The sequence below is a fragment of the Plecotus auritus genome (assembly GCF_963455305.1).
Source record: "Plecotus auritus genome assembly, chromosome: 9".
In the NCBI taxonomy this organism is placed as follows: domain Eukaryota; kingdom Metazoa; phylum Chordata; class Mammalia; order Chiroptera; family Vespertilionidae; genus Plecotus; species Plecotus auritus.
This window is the reverse complement of record NC_137783.1, coordinates 45,711,995-45,728,984: the sequence shown is the minus strand read 5'-3', so window position 1 is coordinate 45,728,984 and position 16,990 is coordinate 45,711,995. Positions and strand designations below refer to the sequence as shown.

Below are 16,990 nucleotides of genomic sequence, written 5' to 3'. Positions count from 1 at the left end.
CCATCCACCTGACCTAGGATAAGATGAACAGGCTCCATTTTGGGGTGATGTCTGATGCATGAATGGGCCAGGAGTAGAGTTGTCATCTGAAGATTAACCCAGTCTCCTCTCTCCTGTCAGGCCGTCGAGCATTGCAAACGTCACGTGTGGAACTAGAAAGAATGTTCCATCTTGGAGAAACCACAGCATCTGTTCCTACTCGTATGTCTGGGGGAATGAACACAGATCTATCGACTTTGTTATAAAAATAGGCCCCCCTTCCCCTCACGCTGTTTCTCATCTCCCTTAGTGTAACATTGCTGTCAGCGCGGGAGGTGCCAGCCTCCGCTGACATAGTGCTTCCGTGTCCTTTTCATCCTGCCACGTGGGTAATGACGCCCTGCACCTGGAGGCCTTTGAGCTGCCCTTGCATGTGGTTACCTGGAGGAGGAAGGGGGCTCGCTGCTGGCAGCAGCCAGAGCCTCTTCACAGAAGGCCATCCGTCCTCTTGGCCAGGGCTTTGCTGAGCCCTGACCAGGGCTTGGGCGCTGGTGGGCTGGCTTCTGTAGCCTCTGCCTACGCTAAGGAGGACACCTCCCCGGGCTTCTGGGTTGCTAGACAAAAAAGCAAAACAAAGGCTGCTTTGTATGAAAGAATAGAGGCTCAAAATAATTAGGCTTTTTACTCAGTGTGGTTTGCACTGAAATAGAGATTTTGGAAGCAGCTGCTCAGGAGACCTGGGTGAGGTTTGGGTTTGCTGACCCTGGGCCAACCTTTGATCCAGCTTTCCCACGTCTTTCCTGGTGGTGTCTTGTTTGGTCCTCTGGGTTTGGGTGGGAGGGGAAAATCTGCTTGAATGCAACCTGTGTAGCTCAGTGTGGGGTCCTCTGCCCCTGGCTTTTGTGAGTGAACACGTGGACCGTGGTGACCACCTCAGGCCTGCTCTGTGCATCACAGCCCCTTGCCCTGACCCATTGCTTTTGACCTTGAAATAAGTGTGGATGACAAGCTCCTAAGCCTCTGGCTTCTAGGCAGCGGGCCTGTTGGGCGTGCTGTTCAGGACCTTGGCTGCTGCCCTGCCTCCTCCCCCGTGGCTGACTCTTCTGTTGCACTTCTGGTTGTCAGGGGACAGTAAGACCTGCAGTTGCCATTAAATGGACTTAATGATTTTTTGTTTTGCACTAAAGTTTCTGTGATTTAACAATAAAGTCTGTCAATCAGATCTGATATTTCTGTGATACCTCAGCCAGAAGTTTGGTTTCTGATTAGCTCTCCAAGGCCGTGCTCAGCAATCCCGTGGCACCTCTTGATCAGAGAAAGAAAGCAAAGTGGGTCAAGTCCCACCTGTCTGCCCTGAGGTACCCAGGCTGGGGGTGCCCAGGGCCGCCGTGCCCTTCACCCCTCTCCCTCACCTCCCAGGCCAGCCACACCTCGTTTACCAGAGCAAGTGCCAGTTCCTGTGAGTTGCTTTTCTTTTTAAAATTCAGACCATCCAGAAACATTCAGTGAGTACCAGTAAAACAAACCAAGGGGGACATATTGAGGGAATAACTTAATTTAAAAAGGAATACACACGAACACTCTACATTCAAAACCAAGGGGACATCAGTCATTTCTCCTTTTTAAGTGGTACATTGGGAAGCCAGTGAAATGGAGAGAACGTGGTTCGTGGATAATAACCTTGTCCAGGTGGGGAGGCAGGGGTCACTCACTGCCCCACCTGGGTGTCCAGTCGGACATGGCAGAAACGTGGTGAGACTAGAACGGAAGTCTGAGTCAAGGCCAGGCAGGGGCTGGGGCTGGGAGGGGTGCAGAGGGGAAGGGGTCTGCTTGGCCTTACAGTTCAGCCTGGGCTGAGTTGGTCCTTAAACTCGTCCCCCAGGGATGCTCCTTACCTTATCCTTAGACACTTAACATTCTTGTTTGGTTTTCTTAAAAAAATAACAAATTTTATGAAGGTAGAGGTCAGATGCTGAATGAGTGCCTGGCAGAAGTGGAATCTGAGCTGCAGACAGCAGGCTGCCACCACTTGACCAACCCAAGGTCGTGAGCCAGGGTCGGCCTGGAGGGGTCCGCACCCCACGGTCCTGGTGCTGCTCACACCAGTGAGGCTCCCCCATCTAGTCATAGCTCCGTGATCTCCAGGGGGCTCTCCATGATCACGTCTCGAAGCTTGTGCAGGGGCGTGGACTTGGCGGACTCTGTGCGGGCGTTGCGCTCGAAGGCACTGGCCTCGGCCGCCGTCAGCGTCTCCAGTGAGCGGCCCAGACCTTTCTGGTCGTCCTCAGGCAGGCTGTTGAGGTCGGTGGCCAGCAGTGTGCCCGTGCTGCCGTGCACCATGTGGATCCCGTTGGGCCCCTTGAGCTCCGGAGGCGGCTTGCAGAAGCGCAGGCTGCCCTGGCCCGGGCTGCGCTCCCCTGGCTCCTCCAGCTCCGTCTGGATCAACTGCAAGAGTCCGGGAGCCCCCACATGCTCAGGGCTGTGCCCAGGGGGTGAGCAGGTGGGTGGCCCCAGCGTCCTACCTGCCACGCGCCTGCTTCCTCCCCATGGCGCATAGGAACCCTGGGCTGGCGCTAACAGCCTGTCTCCAGCTGCTACAAGGGGCACCATGGAACTTACGGTGCTGTGTTCTCGGGAGTATGGGCTTCCTGTGAGTTGAATTTTGTGTATTCACTTTCATCTACAAAACTGCTGTGATGCAGCTGCAGGATCTGGGTTTGTTACCAAGTTGGCCTCAAGCAAGGTCAACACTAGTGGCCAGGTCGAGAGTTTCCACAGGTGAAGCTGGAGGGGACCGAGGTGTGCTGGGCACTCAGATGGAGCTTTTGTTCTGTGTGGAACTCAGCTTGGGCGCATTTCACTTGAGAATGTTGGCCCAGCTGGTGATCTGGGTTTTCACCTGACTTTTTCAAGTGTTGACATACCACCGCAGGCAAACAAACTTGAGAACCTATTTGAACCTACAGCCAGTTTCTTTAAATCACCCCTTTAAAGTATCTTTTTGGGGTTTCTCAAATCTGAGAAAACACTTCCTTGTGCCTACCCCATCTCTGGAAAGCCCACTGCAGAACCCAGGAAGCAGAGCCCACTGTCACTTCCTGTACCCCACCCACTGCTCTCTGGTCCTGGCTGCTGAGCTCCAGAGACGGAGAAGGATGAGAGCAGCAGGAGAACCAGAGAGAGAAAGAAGAGAGAGCGAGTGAGCACCCCCAGGGCTGGGGCACGGCACACAGCTCCCCTGCCCTCCCAGCTACCTCGGAGATGGAGGAGTGGCAGGAGGAGGCTTTTTGCACCATCCGCTGTGCAAAGAGCTTTTTGAGCCGCAGGTAATCCTCCAGGACCACCTTCAGCAGCGAGCCCTGGGGGAGGGAGAAGGTTAACCCCCACCACAACCTCCCCAGCCCCCCCACCCCTGGCTCTGGTAACTCATGCAGGGGTGACGGAAGGTGACGGGGCGTCTAGGAGAGACAGGCTCTAACCCTAGTGCAGAGGATCAGGAGCAGAGCCTGACAGCTCAGGATGGCACCCTGGTCCTAGGGGCACCACGGGCTGAAGCAGCTCCTGATCGGCCCCAGTGCCCGGGACCCTCTTGTTGCCCTGGTGCTCTTGCCCCAGTGGAGGCCGGGTCTAGCTGAGCCTGGAGGTGGAGGAAGCTGTCCCTGCTCCCTACATCCTCTGGAGCAGGTCTAAGTTTAGCTAAGGCTCTGGGGCAGGGGTGCAGGAGTCTGTAGGGAGCGCTCACCTTGATGGGCCCCTCCCGGATGATCTGGCCCAGCTTGGCAATGTTGTCGTACTCCTGGAGGGCTGCCCGTAAGTAGCGGTCTTCGTCAGGTTTCACTGCTGCTGGCTCACGCCCGAAAGTTCCCTGCGAGAGAGGATGTTAGCTGGACAGAGGTAGCCAGCGAGCAGGCACACACCACAGGCAGGGCAGAGGACCACCTCCTAGAACAGCGGTTGCCAATCTTTCGGACCTCATGGACCACCAGTGGTCCACGGACCACCTGTTGGCGAGCGCTGTCCTAGAAAACCCCACTCCTTGGCCAGGGCTGATGAAGACCCACCCTTCCTCTGCCCCTGCCCCTGGCCCAGGCTCACGTGGGTGCGTGTGGGGCTGCTCCACAGGTCGGCGATCTCACTCAGGTTCTCCGGCAGGTCGTCCTCGTGCTCGGCCTGGGCGGCCAGTTCCAGGTTCCGGCAGAAAGGATCCAGCCATACTGGGTTGGCCCTGCGGGTGGGGGTGGGGTGGGGTGAGGATGGAAGGCTTGAGAGGACAGATGCCCTGCCACCCTCACCCCTTCCTGTTTTCCTGGACAACTGTAGTGTCTTTCACAGCAGGGGAGGGTATAGGCCCCTTGCCCACAGCACCTGCGGGTGCGTCCTCCCCCTAGGATCTCACTAGAGCCAGGACAGGACAACATGTCGACTGGATGAGCTTCGGTTTGGAAGCCTCACTGCACCCATTGACCGAAGTCAACACCCCCCCCTGCCACCCCCCAAACTTGGGGCCCATCAGGGTTGGGGAGCCCAGCTCAGTGACGCGGTTTCTAAGGGTGAAGAGAGGGGTCGCTTGACCCACCAGGGGGCGCCCACACCCCGGGTTTAGCTAGTCCCGTGTTCCCTCACTGGGAGGCAGCAGGAAAGTTTCTGCCCCAGCTGGGTCCCTGGCAGGCCTTCCCAACGTGCACCAGGCAGGGCTTGGGGACCCCACTCACCCGTCAAAGGAATACTTGTTGGTGTTGGGCATGTCCATGATGTCGATGAAGCCACGATTTCCTGCAGGGAGCAGTTGGGGCATGGAGGGGAGGGAGCTGCTCTGCTGGGGCTGGGGAGCCTGGCCCAGTCCAGGGCCATGTGAGTCCCCCAGGAGCCCCTCCTGACCTCTAACCTCCCAGCCATGGCAGCCCTCACTCACCTGCGGAGCCAGCCACTATGGCTTTGAGTTTCCTCTTGTGTCTGGAGAGAAGCAGAGAGAGGCGCTGGTAAGGGAGGCTGGGGCTGGGCTGGCATCTCAGGGCACTGCCCGCCTGCATATCCATCCCTGGAGGAGGGCTGGTTGGTCAGCCAATGTCAGGGCAGGGCCAGGGGTCACTCACACGGTCCTGTAGTACCAGTTCATGAGGATGAAGAGCATGGCAGCCAGGAAGAGGAGGATGGCCAGGACAATGATCGCCATCTGAGGAAACAGGACAGGCATGAGCGGGCGGGCGCACCCAGGGTGAGAAGGGGGCTGTGGGGCAGGTGCCACCAGGGGTACCTGCAGGGCAGACATGTCTTCGGGCAGCTGGACAGAGATGGCAGGCTGCACGTCCATGACATTGTAGTTCCGGAAAAGATTCCGCAGCTGTTCCTTGTTCTCGTCGATCATCTGGATCACCCTGGGCAAGGGGCAGGGGCCTCAGCTCCCATCCTCAGCCATCCCCCAAGCGCTTGCTCACTTGGGCCAGGCTGCCCAGTTCTTGATTTGGACGTCTAAGGTTCACCCCCCGCAAGCTTTGCAAGATTAAAGCCCACCCAGCTAGGATAGCTTTATATCATACAGAGTTCACATCCCTCACAATCAATATGATACTCCCATTGTACAGATGGGGAGAGTAAGGCTCAGAAGGGCAGAGCTCTGTTAATACCCACAAACTGTTCTCTCTACTCACATCCTGGGGAGAGTGCCACACAGCAGGCATGATGGTGCTGGTTATGCCTCTGTTGGTGGGTCCTCCCCCACTCCAGGGCAGGGAGGCAGACAACATTCTGAGCACAAATCCCCACTCACCGGTCCACGTCCAGGATGCGGTTGGTCTCTCGGTTCACCACATGGATGAGCAGCTCTGTCTGTGCGAAGTTCACACGACCCTTCTTATCCACATGGAACTAGGCAAGAAGGGGCATTATGGGGTGTGGCAGGTGCAAGGGATGGGCTGGGATGGGCAGGCCTCTTCTAGGCGCCCCTCCTGTCCTGCCTTACCAACAAACCCATCACAAGCGTGATACCCATCACGTCACGGCACTGCAAGGCACTATTTTAATAAACAAAATCACAGCGAGGCTAAGTAGTGAAAGCAGCTCCTGATTGGCCCCAGTGCCCAGATTAGGAAACGGGCCCAGAGACCTGGAAGGACATTTTCAGGGCCATGCAGGTAGGAAATGATGGAGGGCACATACATCCCTTTTCATGTCTCTGACCTCTCCACAATGCCCTGTCCCTCCTAGTGGCCTAGTCTTCTCCCTCCACTGCCCCCAGCCCAGGGCGGGTTCCGTGGGCACCTGCACGTCGTCAGTGTTGACAATGGCACCGGTGATGTTGGAGAGCAGGCGGATGAACTCCTCCTCAAAGCCACGCACACGGTCGGGGATCTCATTGATGACGATCTTGACGCGCTGGTCATCCCTCAGGATGTAGATGCCGATGATGGCCGTGTCGTTGTGGCCTGCCAGGTCCTGGGCCACGATGTCCACCACAAAGTAGCCGGGGCTATAGGCCATGAAGAGGTCGAAGGTGCGCAGGATGCCATCCACACTCCCTGCAGGAAGAGCCCACGGGTGGGAGCAGTTCAGGGCCACTCAGGCCCCAGAATCCCTGGGGCAGGGTGAGGTCCAGGGCAGGAGACACACTTCTGGGGAGGCAGCATGGCCTGCAGGACTGGGGACCCGGAACTGCAGAGCCCAGCACCCACCTCAGCATGGCTGCCAGACCTACGCCTCTTCTATAGATTTCTAGTGACCTCTCCTGATTTCTAACTACTGAGCTACGTTTTTTATTTAAACATTGTGCTTACTAAACAAAACAACTGTGGGGCGTGCTGGCCCAAGAATGATGAGTTTGGGAATCTGGTGTCCCCTGCTGGGGTCCTTCTGAGCCTTCTCAGTGTCTGTCTGTATCCCCACATGTACTTCAGAATTTGACAGTAGAGAGATGACCACAGGAGGTACAGTCCAGTCTTCTCTTAGAAGACAGTAGACATGGGTTTAAAATTTGCCACTTTCTAGCTGTGTGACCTTTCACTACTTAGCCTCTCTGTGTTTCTGTTTACTAAAATAAGAGCAGTGGGAGCTCAGAAGACAAAGTGATGGTGTCTGGTTGTGTGACTGGAGAAGGTGGCATATGAACTAGATTTGTTTTTTTAATCCTTACCTGAGGATATGCTGTTGTTTTTTAAAATCGAATTCAGAGAGAGAGAAACATTAATTGATTGCCTCCTGTATATGCTTCGACCAGGGATCGAACCTGCAACCTTTTGTGTCCTGACCAGGAATCAAACTTGTAACTTTTTGGTATTCCAACCAACAGAGCCACCCAGCCAGGGATGACCTAGATTTTGAAGGATGGTTGGGGGGAGCATATCGAAGGCAGAGGTGGAGGTCAGAATGGTAATCCAGGAAGTGAAGAAAAGGGACCAACGGCCCAGGTGAGGATGGTGTGCTGCAGGCTGAAGGAAGGGTGAGCAGTTCAGCTTGAATGGGCACAGGGCCTTTAAGGATAGTAGGGGGATGAGAACCAGAAAGGGGAATTAGGAAGAAGACCTGGTGAGCTTTGAATGCCAGGCCAAGAAGTCTGGATTGACTCCTACAGAGAAGAGCAGGGAAGGGGTTGGGGCTGAAAGTAAGGTAATGGGACACCCTGTGGGCTCAGCCACCCACACAGGGAAGTACACAAGCAGACATGCACACTTGTAGGTACAAGTACCCTCTGAATGCTGGCTCCCCAGTGCCTAGCACAGTGCCTAACACGGGAAGGTGAGGTGTCCAAATGGAACGTCAGGTGGATATATGGAAAGGAGAATGGAGAGATGGGTGGATGGATGGATGGATGAATGATGAATAATAGGTGGAGGAGGAAATGGGAAGAAAAAGATACAGAGGAAGTGGGTGAGTAGATGTAGATATGGATAGGTGGTTGAATAAAAGGATTAATGAATGGTAGCTGACTGGCTGAATAGATGGGTGGGCAAATGAATGAAAAGACTGCCATGGCTGGCTGGCCACCCATATTCTGTGGTGCCCAAACAGACCACCCCATCTCTTCCAGACGACATTCCGTGCAGTGACAGAGGCCCTACCCATGGTGAAGACCTGGCCCACGTCCTCGGAGTCATTGGCAAAGGCCCGGAAGTAGTGAATGGCCAGAATGCTGTAGAAGATCAGGCTGTTGTTGCCAATGTCTGCATCCAGGGCCAGCACCTGGATCAACTCCGAGCCCATCTTGGCATCAGTGGCCACTCCTGCAGGAACGGGCGGGTGGTGTAAGTGGTAGGGCGGGGCCACCCCACACCCAGCACCCCGGCTCCAGTCCTGCACCTGCAGTATACTCAGCCTTCGTGAAGCGCGGTGGCTGGTCGTTGATGTCCTCTAGCACGACGCGCACCTCCTGCAGTGTGAGGTCAGTGACCAGGTCCAGGTCTGGTGCGGGTCCCCGGGGAGGTGTCCAGCTGCGATTGCTTGAGGCCTTGACAATGAAGGAGAAGACAGCTTCGCGCTCCCGATCCAGGTCCTTCAGCACCAGCAGACGCCCGTCAGGCTGAAGATGGAAATTCTTCTCTTCGTTCCCAGCTGAAGGTGGGACATGGCACAGGGTGAGGGGGGGGCAGGCACAATGGGCCATCTCCAGCCCCAGGCAGATAGGGCACTAGTCCCATCAGGCCCCACCTGCGATGAAGTAGTACACAATGGCGTTGGAGCCCACATCCGCGTCCACAGCGCCGGTCACATTGCCCACGAGGGTGCCACGTGGTGAATGCTCGGGCACTGTCAGCAACTGGTATTGGGGGCTGCCTTTCTGCAGGGAGAGGGGAATGTCATCACAGCAGGTCAAGGCAAGGCCCAGCTTCCAGCTCCTGCCAGAGGGCCCGAGGCAGGACTTTAGTGGGTGCTGAGGGAGCTTCTTGTCCACACCTTATGGGGTGAGCAGAATGGCTACAACCTCAAGGGAGCAAAGGCTGGGCCTGGGAGACCCCAGCTCTGCCCTGATGTCACCCAGTGGCATCTTCCATGAGGGCAGGGCTGGGCTTGGCATGTTCTCTGGCCTCCCAATTCCTCAGTGGATGTCTGGACCGGGGGTCACTGTCTCATATGCACATGCGTCTCCAGGGAACATCTCATCCCAGGTGCACACAAGGAAAAGCACCAAGTCAGAGAGCCTGACTCCACCGGAGGGGCTCAGCCCCAACTCAGGAAAGCAGAGCTGACCTTCAGGCTTCCCGTGAACAGTGTGTGCAATAAGGAGGGGGTCAGCTCCAGGAGTCCGGCATTTTTGTCCATTTTGACAGCTGGATAGTGCTTTGAGATAGTAGTTGCTCAATAAGTATTTGTTCTATTAAGTGTATGCAGGTTTCTGGGTGCAACCACATATGTATATGGTAAAGGGTGCAGAAGGGAGGACATGCACATGTGTGCTTGCAGGCAGGGAGTCCCTGTGTGGGCGTGACAGGTGCGGGGGATGGGTGAGAACTCACTGGAGGCCTCAGGAAGAGGGGCTCGTTGTCATCAATGTCATCCAGGGCCACCTGCATGGGCTGCATGGTCTCATAAGGCACTGGCTGGCCCAGGTCGCTGGCCACCAGGATGAGCTAGAGGTGGAAGAGCACACTCAGAAGAGGAGCCAGAGGGCCCCAGAAGGGCACTCCCGGGGGGCCAGATCACCCTCCTGAAAACATGCAAGGTGAGAGGGTGGTGGCCCTGCACCCAGAGGAAAGCCCCTCCCCGGCCCGCCCCTTGAGCTGGCCCCGCCCTTACGCTGTACACCTCCTGCTGCTCACGGTCCAGGCGCTGCGCTGTCTGGATGAGGCCGCTGATGGGGTCAATGGTGAAGTACTCCCAGTCCCGGTTGCCCGTGGTCTTCAGGAAGCTGTAGCGCACGGCCCCGTTGAGGCCCTCATCCTGGTCTGTGGCGTAGACCTCGTACACGTTGGAGCGCAGCGGGATCTCCTGCGGAGGGCAGAGGAGGGAGGCTCCTGGGAGAATCCCAGCTCCCAGGCCCCCCTGGAGTTCTCATTCTTTCTCATCCTGTAGCAGAATGTCTTTGCCACCTTTCTGCATCCTTAGGAAATGGCTGCCTGTTGGCTGGACTCTACTGGAGTCTGAGCATCTATTAGAACATCCCCTCACTCCACCCCTAGCCAAGGCCACTGCCCTTTGATGGTTCAGCCTGGGACCCTCCATGCTCCAAACTCTCTTAGGGTGACCGTCTGTCCAGCGGCTACCCTCATCCCTCCGACTCCATTGCATGCTAAGGTTTAGAAGAGGCCACAGCCATCCTCTCTTCCCGGGTCTGTCTTGCTCTCTGCCACTCCAATCACAGGAGCTCTAGGTATCCCTAAACAACACCATCCACTCAATGGGGTACCTGAAAATGGGGGGCAGGTAGGTAGGGTGACACGGTGAATGCAGACTGGACACCTGAGTTCTAGTCTGTTATAATACCAGGTGACCTAAACATGCCACTAAACCTCTCTGAGCCCGAGTCTCCCATATCCCTTGAATTAAGTCTAAGATATCAAAAAGCCTAACTGATGTCATATATTGACCCAGGCATGATAAAGCTGCATAACACACAAGCAAAAGAACAAGTTTCTTTGCTTTTAGTTGAAAAATTACCGGCTCAGCATGGTTTCACTGTATATTTCATTGACCATGACTATTGGAAACTCTGAATGGCAGTTATAGTTAATTAATAGAAAGTGGGATGTCAAACAGATACTTTCTTAACAGATGTTGGTTGTTTGGGAGACACGAATCTTTCAAAATACAGAGCCCTTGAAGGGAAAAAGTTAGTAAATGGGGCCTTTGGTATGGAAAAGAACTAGATTATTATAAATTTATACCCTGCCTCATTCCACAAAGGATTTAAGGCAGTTTACCAGAAAGTATACATTATAATAAGAGTGAACACATTTTTTAAAAATCAGGGTAGAGAAAGGAAATGGTTGACAGGAAAATGGGAACTGAGGGATGGGAGGCAAGGTGTGTGCTAAGACCCTGCAGAGCCACTCCGGGTGGGCTGAATGCTCCTTAGTGGACAAAGCAAAGAGGACCACTCAATCATCGCATTAGACGCAAGTTGAAGCAAGTCACAATATAAAAAGCACAGTGTTTCCTAGAGCTCTGCCCTGCAGAACTTTCTTCCGTGGGACCTCAAAGAGGAGACACAGTGACAACAAGAACTCGGTGGTGATAATATGAGATGCAGAGACTTGCTGATGTTTGGGGAGCAAACAAGTGGGAGATACCCTGATTGCACCACCAAGGAGCATTGTAGGCCTGGGTGCTGAGAGGAAGGAGGGGAAGGGTAGGAGACAGAGAAAGACTTCCCTATCTTTACAAGGCAATTTAGAGCGAGGAATGAAAGAAGAATTGGAGAGTTTCTGGAAGCTCAGCCACTTCCCCTTGCTTCTTGTTTTGGTGCTCATCCTCAACTCCCAGGCTGTCTCCACTTTGGTATCAGCAGGAACAGACATTTGGAAGACATCTAATAGCTAGAGATTATTAGTCCCATACAGCAGAGGGAAAAAACAAACTCAGAGAAGTCACTTGCTCAAGGTAATTTGGCTGGTAAGCGACAGAGTTAGACTTGAACCCAAGACCTTTTGCGGACACAGCTCGTATTACTAAACATTGTTCAGCACTGCCCTGCCTGTGCAGCACGGGATAAGTCTGCTCCCTCCGCTGGCCTCAGTTTCCCCACCTTCCCAATAGGGCCCACCCTTTCACTCTTGGGCATGACTGCGGGCTGAAGTGGGCTGGATACTGGAAGGGGCATGCTGTTGGCAGGAGGCCCTGGGAGACAGTGTACCTCTTTGATGTGGATGATGGTGCCGTTGGGGGGGCGCACAAAGACAGGGCGGTTGTCATTGACGTCGATGACCTCCACCAGGAGCATGGTCGTGCCCCAGAGTGGGGGCTCTCCACCATCTGTGGCCACCACGGTTAGGTTGAACCTCTCATAGGAATGCAATGGCCGCTTTGTGGTCACCAGGCCTGAGTCCATGTCCACGTGGAAGGCCTCTGGCAGGGGGTGGCAGAGAGCAGGGCATGTCTGTCTCTGACCGAGACATCCTTCCATGGCAGCCTGCCACTCCCACGCCCTCCCCCCGATGGCATCACAGGTAAGGAGCCGGCTACGTACCCTCACCAGGGCCCTCAAGTGAGTAGGTCAATTCCCCGTTGGAGCCCTCATCCTGGTCGGTGGCCATCATGGTGATGACCGAGGTGCCCGCTGGTTCATTCTCATAAACGCTCGTGCTGAACTGGGGCTTGGAGAACTGTGGCCGGCAGTCATTGACGTCTAGCACCTGAATCACCACCTGGTGGTGGTGGTGGTGGGAGAGTGGGGGAGGATGAGGTCAAAGGTCAGGGGCATATTGGGAGCTACTTCAGGTGACCCAGTCACAGAGGAGTAAGCAGAGGTGGACAGTGCCCACTCTTGGAGTGTGTCCAAACAATTTATTTAAACCGCCGAGCCTCAATTTCCTTAGCTGTACTTTGGGGACAATATATCTTCTCTCTCAGGGGTGTGAGGCTCCCGGTGACAGTGTGTTCCAGGTTGTGATGGTGGGCAGTGCCCAGCCTGAGGAAACACTCAGCAGCTGGTACTGTGCGGAGCAGGTACTCTGTGTCTGGGCCCTGAGGCAGGAAGCCCTTCTGCCCACCGCCTCCTCTGCCCTTTGCTCCTTCCCTCAGTGGCCCACACATCGCACTCTAATCTCTGGATCGTAATGCTGGATGGCGATTCCTCCACCCCCGGAAGGCTCCCTCTTGGCTGGGATTGTATCTGGCCTGGGACTTGGCTCTCTCTGCTGACCCAATAGCCCAGGGTGGGTCCCACGGACACACCAGGCCAGGAGACCCTCCCTTCCCCTCTTCCCCCCGACTCACCACTGCCCTTGGAGGGAGGCAACCTTAGTTTTCTGATTCCAAGTCCTGTGCTCTTCCCTACACAGCACGTGGCTATGTGACCAGGGGCAGGATTTCGATGTGGTGAGTGCTCCCAGCCCCTCCCCCATCTGCTAAGAGAACTTGCCCACCAGCTTCTCCCTTCCTCACCCAGGAGATTTTTTGGAAGGTTAGTTATGTTATTGTGGGGAGAGCTGAATGCAGAAGGACATGACTGGACGAGGCAGAAAGAAGGGGGAGAAAGAAAGAGAAAGCAAAGCCTCATGGAGTAGGATTTGGGGTAGAAATGGGGTAGAGCTTAGAAGGTGAGCCACTGGCCTCAGAGCACCTGTGTGGACGCTGGATCTGGGGTTGTGAATTTGGTTCCTTATTAATGTTCTTTAGAAAACACAAATAAAGAAAACTGCTTTATAATTATGTTTGGTTGCGGACTGTGTTTCCCTCAATGGGACACATGGGCACTCTGGCCAGGTGAGCCCCGGCTTTATTTGGGTTACACCCAGGCATGTCCCTCTGCCTCAGCAGAGGTTTGGCACAAGAGATTTCTGCTGGAGTCCCCGTCTCCCTCGCCACAGCCATTGTGACCCACCCAGCTAAGTTCGTGCCTTTTCCTTCCTGCCACCACGTCTCTGAGGGGAGCAGGTGGCTCTTCAGTCGTCAAGCTCTAAAGGCTTTTCTTGCTGCCTCCACAGCCCCAGGCCCTGAGTCCCTGGCCTAGCCTGGCACCCCTCACCTGCACCGAGTTTTCTCGACGGTTGCTGGCTACATCCCCAGGGTTGTCTTTGGCCAAGGCAGTCAGGATATAGTGGTCCTTCTTCTCCCGGTCCAGAGAGGACAGCACATAGATGTCGCCCTAGTAGGAGGTGGATGGAATCAGGTCCTTCATCTGTTCAGCAGATATTTACTGAGCATCGACTGTGTGCCAGAGCCTCCTGGGAGCTCCGGAGATACAGCACTGAACAGAAGAGACAACAGCTCCTGCTCCTATGGAGCTCTCATTCTAGCCCTCACTTCCCCAGTCCACCTGGAGATGGGACAAACAGCCCAGGCTGGAGCGTACTACCTGGCCAGGTAGATGGTCGTGTGCCATAGACACTCATTGTTCATAGTGCCAGGCCAGGAGCATGTCTGATTGCTCACACCAAGCAGGAGGGACAGAACACTGCTGAGAGGGCAGAATGAGGGGGATGTGGGCAGGAGTGGGGGCAGTGGGAGGGAAAGTCCAGTTCCAGCCCAGCAACTGGGGAGGGCCCTGGCTGACCAAACACCCCTCGGCCACTGGGCTCTTTCTGTGCTGAAATAGCAGCTTGGAGCCCATGTGCAGACATCTGAAACCATCACCCCTCTTTTCTCTTGAGTTTCTGCTCTCCCACAGGCCGAGACTTGTGGGAGCATGAGGGAGGTGCTGGGTACAGGGCCACATATACACCAGTAGGAGGCGCTCAAACATTGTGCTCACTTTCTGCAGGGTTTTCTATGCCTCTTTTGACAGTTTAAAAAAGTGTTCACATGATCTCGAATCAAGCTTGCTAGTCTGCTGGGGACACACAACAGAAGTTTTTGTCCCACAAAGGGCTAGTTCCCAAAGATTTTGGCCACTTCCTCAATGCCTGCTGGGACAGAAAGGCCTCAGTCTACAGGATGTCTGGGACTCTGAGAACAGGGCTGACTGAGCTAAAAAACCTCTAAGGTTACAGATCTCCAGGTGGCAGGACCCAGAAACGGGGAGGAAACCGCCATACTTTTGGTGGCTTCTCAGCCTGTGACCCTGGGCCCATTCCACTCCCCAGTCCCAAACCCATGCCCTCCATTGCCCGCTTACCGTGGTGGGGTTGATGGCAAACTTGCCCTCTCCATCTACAAGGCTGTACTCAATGACGGCAAAGTTGCCTGAGTCGGCATCAGTAGCAGTGACCGTCAGGATGACTGTGCCCACGGGCACATCCTCATAGACGGCTTCCTGGAGCCCGATGGGCAGGGGGAGAGAGCAGGCAGCGTTAGTCCTCCAGCCCATGCCCTGCGCTAGGAACTCACAGATTTAGACAACCAGGGCATCAAGCTGCTCATGGGGCAGTCACTACCATGAGGCTTAGAGGCTGGTAGGGTGGTAGCGAAAGATGACCAAAGGCCCCAAGGGATGGGCACAGGTCCTAGACCCACCAGGCCTGGCCACCCACCTGGTAGGAAGGCTGGTCAAATATGGGGTTGTTGTCATTGATGTCCACAATCTCCAGGTAGACAGGGATCTCGGCTGCCCGGGGTGGGGACCCATTGTCTGAAGCCCTCACAGTAAAGTTGAGCCAGTGCACTTCCTCATAGTCCACCGTCTGGTTGGCAATGACCTTCCCTAAGACACAGAGGCACACCCAGTGCCATTTGGCCATTCCTCACTTATAAAGCTCTCCACAGTATGAAGAGAAGGATCTAGAGCTCTGAGGGGCAGGTGTGGTCCCTTGAAGGAGGATGGTCAGTCAGCCCTGCCCAGTGGCAGGTCAGAGGGCTGAGAGCAACTGGCATCCAGCCGTTCTCTTTACTGGAGGGGCGAGAAAGCTTTCACATGTCAAATAGATGAACATCAACATGCCCAGGGCCTCCTCTGAGATACTCCCTCTTGGCCTTCTTGCATCCTAAGTGATACTAACATAGTCATCCCTCCACAACTTCAGGTTTCAATCTGCTGAATCTGTGGATATGAAATTGTATATATGGATGGAAGGCTGACTATGGGACTTGACCATCCATAAATTTTGGTACTCCTGGGGAAGTCCTGGAACCAATCCCCCTTTGATACCAAGGGAAAGCTATAGTAAAAGCTTGGGTGGTGGAGAGAGATGGTGGTGGAATATTCCAGGTTTCCAGCAGACCTTAAAGGGGCCTTCCATCCCAACCAAGGACAAAGCATTTTGTCCTTTCCTCTAGCTTGGGCATCTGGCAGGAACACTGGCCATATTGGCTCTGGCCCAGCCCATTGAGGGGCCATAGTGGGGCCACAACTGGAGGGTGAGAAGTGGGCCATCGTCCCTCTTGGAGGGTGACAGGCACACACATGTCCCCCAGCCCTACCTGCTGAGGAGTCTTCCAGCTGAACGTAGCCTGGGGGCATCAGGTCCAGCAGGCTGTAGGTGATCAGCCCATTGAGGCCCTTGTCGGGGTCCACAGCTGATACAGCGATGAGCGTGGTGCCCGGGGTGGCCCCCTCCAGGACCTTCTCTGTGTAGTAGGTGATCCCAAAGGGCTTGAACCGGGGCGTGTTGTCATTGACATCCAGGATGTTGACTGTCAGCTTGGCTGGGGTGGAGGCAGGGGGTGAGGGCGACGTGAGGGACACCAATATGGCTGGGCCTTCCTAAGTCTCAGCTACGCCTGGAGAGGATGGCAGCATCTCACAGCCCTCCCGGGATCCCTGTAGCTTGACCCACGCTTGAGTGGTGGGTCCTGACCCTTTGCTCTGGTCTGGTCTCATTCTTCCATAAGCAAAGGAGCTTGGGTTCTACCACCAGGCTGAATCACCTTGGTGGAGCCCCTGGCCTACTGTGCCTTAGTTTCCTAACCTGTCCCATGAGGACCTTTCCATGAATCAGCCTTCTGCTTCCTGAGTCAAGACCTCTCTATAACCAGCCCTTTGTCCTCTGAGTGTGGGACGTGTAGGTGAGCACGTCTGCCCTTCTTCCCTGAAAACTTGGTCCTGTGGGCAATGAAGATAAGCAGACATGCCTCCAGCAGCCCCTTCCAGCTCATGCCTCAGGCTGCAGGCAAGACAGCCTGTGCCGGCCTGCAGAAGGCATCAACTATTCCCCCCTCTTCTCTGCCATAGTGGCCATGAACACCAATATGATGTCTGTGGCTTCCATCACCTTTCCTTGTGCTTTCCTTCCTAGGACCCTGTGGCTTTCTATCAGATCTGGGTTCCCATCTCACATCCTCGTTACCAGTTCTGATAACGGATTCCGACCTAAGTCTCTAACCCATCCTTTTCTCAGTTCCTGTCCAGCCTCCACCAAGCCTCCTCACTCTGAATGGGTTTCATGAATCCCCCAATTCTTGGCTTCTGGATCCCCTACTGCTGAGCTCTGCCTAACATCGGGGACACACGCCATCCTGGGCCTCACTGTAGCTGCCACCTTTCACATCC

General features: G+C 55.1%; 2 protein-coding genes across 7 annotated transcripts in view; one reads left to right on the top strand and one right to left on the bottom strand.

Annotated features, from left to right (window-relative positions):
• Nucleotides 1–1,201, top strand: part of PSAP (prosaposin) — a 35,283-nt gene extending 34,082 nt beyond the window's left edge. The window contains exon 14 of the mRNA XM_080641360.1: nt 121–1,201. Within this exon, the coding sequence (XP_080497486.1) occupies nt 121–156 (36 nt within the window). The 3' untranslated portion in view covers nt 157–1,201. The remainder of the gene's footprint in view (nt 1–120) is intronic.
• Nucleotides 1,202–1,418: 217 nt separating this feature from the next.
• CDH23 (cadherin related 23) overlaps nt 1,419–16,990 on the bottom strand; it is a 72,751-nt gene continuing 57,179 nt past the window's right edge. For 4 of the 6 annotated variants that reach the window (XM_080641354.1, XM_080641358.1, XM_080641355.1 and 1 more), the window contains 21 exons: nt 15,922–16,146; nt 15,036–15,205; nt 14,681–14,818; nt 13,592–13,711; nt 12,092–12,269; nt 11,759–11,970; nt 9,703–9,894; nt 9,423–9,536; nt 8,617–8,746; nt 8,269–8,520; nt 8,031–8,192; nt 6,238–6,494; nt 5,747–5,844; nt 5,234–5,354; nt 5,073–5,152; nt 4,892–4,932; nt 4,692–4,752; nt 4,075–4,204; nt 3,722–3,844; nt 3,234–3,338; nt 1,419–2,424 (listed from right to left, as the gene is read on the bottom strand). In XM_080641354.1, the coding sequence (XP_080497480.1) occupies nt 2,104–2,424; nt 3,234–3,338; nt 3,722–3,844; nt 4,075–4,204; nt 4,692–4,752; nt 4,892–4,932; nt 5,073–5,152; nt 5,234–5,354; nt 5,747–5,844; nt 6,238–6,494; nt 8,031–8,192; nt 8,269–8,520; nt 8,617–8,746; nt 9,423–9,536; nt 9,703–9,894; nt 11,759–11,970; nt 12,092–12,269; nt 13,592–13,711; nt 14,681–14,818; nt 15,036–15,205; nt 15,922–16,146 (3,230 nt within the window). In that variant the 3' untranslated portion in view covers nt 1,419–2,103. The remainder of the gene's footprint in view (nt 2,425–3,233; nt 3,339–3,721; nt 3,845–4,074; nt 4,205–4,691; nt 4,753–4,891; nt 4,933–5,072; nt 5,153–5,233; nt 5,355–5,746; nt 5,845–6,237; nt 6,495–8,030; nt 8,193–8,268; nt 8,521–8,616; nt 8,747–9,422; nt 9,537–9,702; nt 9,895–11,758; nt 11,971–12,091; nt 12,270–13,591; nt 13,712–14,680; nt 14,819–15,035; nt 15,206–15,921; nt 16,147–16,990) is intronic. The other 2 variants (XM_080641356.1, XM_080641357.1) reach the window with 1 other exon arrangement.